The sequence below is a fragment of the Acyrthosiphon pisum genome, chromosome A1 (assembly GCF_005508785.2).
Source record: "Acyrthosiphon pisum isolate AL4f chromosome A1, pea_aphid_22Mar2018_4r6ur, whole genome shotgun sequence".
Classification (NCBI taxonomy): domain Eukaryota; kingdom Metazoa; phylum Arthropoda; class Insecta; order Hemiptera; family Aphididae; genus Acyrthosiphon; species Acyrthosiphon pisum.
The window spans coordinates 124,578,365-124,581,534 of NC_042494.1; the positions used below are offsets into that span (position 1 = coordinate 124,578,365).

Here is a 3,170-nt window from a genome sequence, read left to right on the forward strand (position 1 = left end):
CTACATAAGGATAATGCAAATCCAACATTAATTTCACTAAAACTAAAATGAGAATCGGGTAAAGTAATTATAACCTGTAAATATAAAATAATTAATACCATAATTTTTAAAAAAAATAGTTAAGATACACAAATTTATTTTAGTTTGCTTAAAATTTTGTTGTTAATAAGCGTTTAAATCTTAATTAAAATCAATCAACAAGTATTCACTTTTATAAAAGTAAAATTTAAATAATACAAACAATACATAATATTTTGTATTTTGAACAAACTATTGTTATTGTTTTTATTATTATTTAAATGAGTACACACATTTCCAGTTATGCTGAATAATACAATTATTAATTTAGCGACCGTAAAACGATCTGTCGAAGGTGTAACAAAAAATAGGGATAGCAGAAGAGTGAAAAAGCTAGTTGTGGACAATACAACAGACACTAGGGTATGTTCCATGTAAACCATAGACACTTGATGTAATAAATTAGCAACACCCCACTGGAAAAAAAAAAGAATCAAACAATATATAAACATAATTTGTAATAGCTGTTGATGCAACAATAACAACAACAATGTAATATTCACATTTTTTTTTTAAAAGGAAATATTAAATTTACATACAACAATAAAAAAAGCTAATGTGATTAAACTTAATATATTAATATAATAATGCTAAATTTCCATTTCAATCTAAAAAAAAGAATAGTAGAATGGATAAAAATAGAATCTATATGCATGTATAATTTATAAAGGTATAAAATAATTGACTAATTATATTATTTTTAATTTTTTAAAGTTAAATGTAATTTAACAAAAAAATACAGTCTTATTATTTAGACTTATACTTGATAAGTAGTGATAACAACATTCTAGTTTTATTATGTTTTAATTTAAGCACTTGAGAGCTGTTGTTGAGAGGTTAAATTAATTGACTCTAATACAGTAGTAATGAAGTAAAAAAAAAATGCAACTATATAAATGTATTGTGATTCTTACAAGCGGAGCTACTGTGAAAGCTAGCTTTGCAGTTTGGTGAAGATTTAGTAATTGCCTTGATAAACGACAAATTTCTCGTGCTCTTAATGTAGCAGCATATGATAAACGAGCCATTAATGCTTCTGTAGCTTCTGTTTCAGATAAATGTCTAACCTGTAATAATTAATAAATAAATAGATTTAAAATTAAATGATAATAAATAATAAAACCGATAAAATTTAATTTCTATTATTGACTAGAAATGTATTAGTGGTTATTAAACAATAGTAGGTACCAGTCAATTTATTGATAAAAAGAATCTTCATTGGCCCACACTACTTAAAATGTACAGATAAACATAAATTGAATGTTTGTTAAAAAACTAATTATACTAGGTAGTTAAATATATAAATATAAGAGAAGTATTAAAATATTATTGATAGCTATAAACTGTTACACTTGTTACTAATACCATTTGATATAAATAATACTAAAAAATTAATCAATTAATTTTTTTAGTGATTATAGTTAATATCACAGTCAATAATTCTTATAAATTAGGTTTAAGAAGTCTGTTTACTGAAAAAAAAAATTTATTCATTTAACAAGAATTTTATTACCTCAGCAACTTTGTTAAATCGAACAACTTTATTATTTGGCTTAACAGTTCCAGAATCATCACTCTCTGTACCAGAAGTCAAACTAGGATTTTTGATGGGAACATAGCTTGCTGTGCTCTGTATAAATATGGTTTTATTGTTTATATATTATGAAAAACAATTTGTGATTTTAATTCATAATGCATGATAAATGGATTTCAAATAATTTTAACACCATATTACCATAATATTAACATACTTACCATATTGAAAGAAAAAAGTAAAATTTACAAGGCTGGGCATTAACGAGTTAAAAGTTTAAGTTGAGATAAAAAGACTTTAATATGAATCCTTTAACTTAACTAAATTTCTTTTATAATTAACATGAAATTAACGATTCATTTTTCATTTTAAAAAGTAAGCTAAGTTAATTTATTTTATTTTTAATTTTATTACATTTCACAATTTCAGTCTATTTTGTTCTCATGTCAAAAAATATTTACCGTAAATAGTTTAGAAAATAAAATACAATTTTTTTTTTGTTTAAATTTAAAAAATTTATATTATTCAAATCTGACTTATTTGGAAATTCCGTATTAAGTATACACATTATAGTCTATAATTTAGTTTTGGGTTTGGTTGGAAAAAAATTAAGTACGCTAGTGTTGTATAAACAAATAAACTTTTTTTTAACTTGTATTAACTTAATACTTACCTGAATTAAAAAAAATCATTAACTTTACCAGCCTTGCAAATTTATATAGTCAAACAGGCATCTAGAATTCAGCAGATACCTGACAATGTATATTATAATAAAAAAATTGCCTAGTTAGTATGATAATTTTTACACTAGTTCCAAACTTGAACTTATTGCTATGCCACTGTACAAAAAGATTTATTAGCAAACATTTAGTTAACATTTTAGGGGTGTGGGTATAGGCGCAAATAGGGGGGGGGCTTTAGGGGCTAAGCCCCCAAAAAACGTCCATAGCCTTCCCAAACATTTTCTACATTTTGTTTTAAGCATATTCAATATTATCAAAGTAAGGCCCTATTAGCCCCCAAATCTCAACGCTATTTGCGCCTATGGGTGTTGGGCTAAGCCCCATGAAGCAACTCAAATGACCATCAAGAAGCAAATATTAAAGAGAAAAAAGATTTATTGGATAGTACAATATCCAAGTTATAGTATATTTTGTTATAAATTGCACACATGCTAGGTATCTATTATGTATGTAATTATGAATGTTTTAATATAAAATAACTCAGAAATATCCTCAGAACATTTTAACTGCACAAGATAAATTAAAAAATACATGACACATTAAGTAAAATTATTTAAAACTAGTCTGAGTTGTCCTGGTAGTAGTATTAAAATGAGGCAATTTTAAAAACAAAAATACATTGTATGATCAATCAGTAAATATAGTTCAAACATGAACTAATATTGTGAACTCAAAAGAAAATATTCCTTAAGAGTTGCATAACAGAGCAAATTATACTCAAAGCAGAACACGTGTACCTCCGTTAGCTTAAGCATTAGAGTAAATTGACCTCTTATAAAATCTAAAGGTAAGATTATTATCTAGACAACCTCATG

General features: G+C 25.2%; 1 protein-coding gene across 2 annotated transcripts in view; it reads right to left on the reverse strand.

Annotated features, from left to right (window-relative positions):
- The window catches only part of LOC100161489 (solute carrier family 35 member F5), a 5,802-nt gene that overhangs the window by 1,559 nt on the left and 1,073 nt on the right, over positions 1-3,170 (reverse strand). The window contains exons 4-7 of one of the 2 annotated variants that reach the window (XM_001944161.5): positions 1,592-1,708; positions 993-1,145; positions 312-494; positions 1-74 (exon numbers count right to left, since the gene is read on the reverse strand). In XM_001944161.5, the coding sequence (XP_001944196.2) occupies positions 1-74; positions 312-494; positions 993-1,145; positions 1,592-1,708 (527 nt within the window). The remainder of the gene's footprint in view (positions 75-311; positions 495-992; positions 1,146-1,591; positions 1,709-3,170) is intronic. The other variant, XM_016806189.2, reaches the window with a different exon arrangement.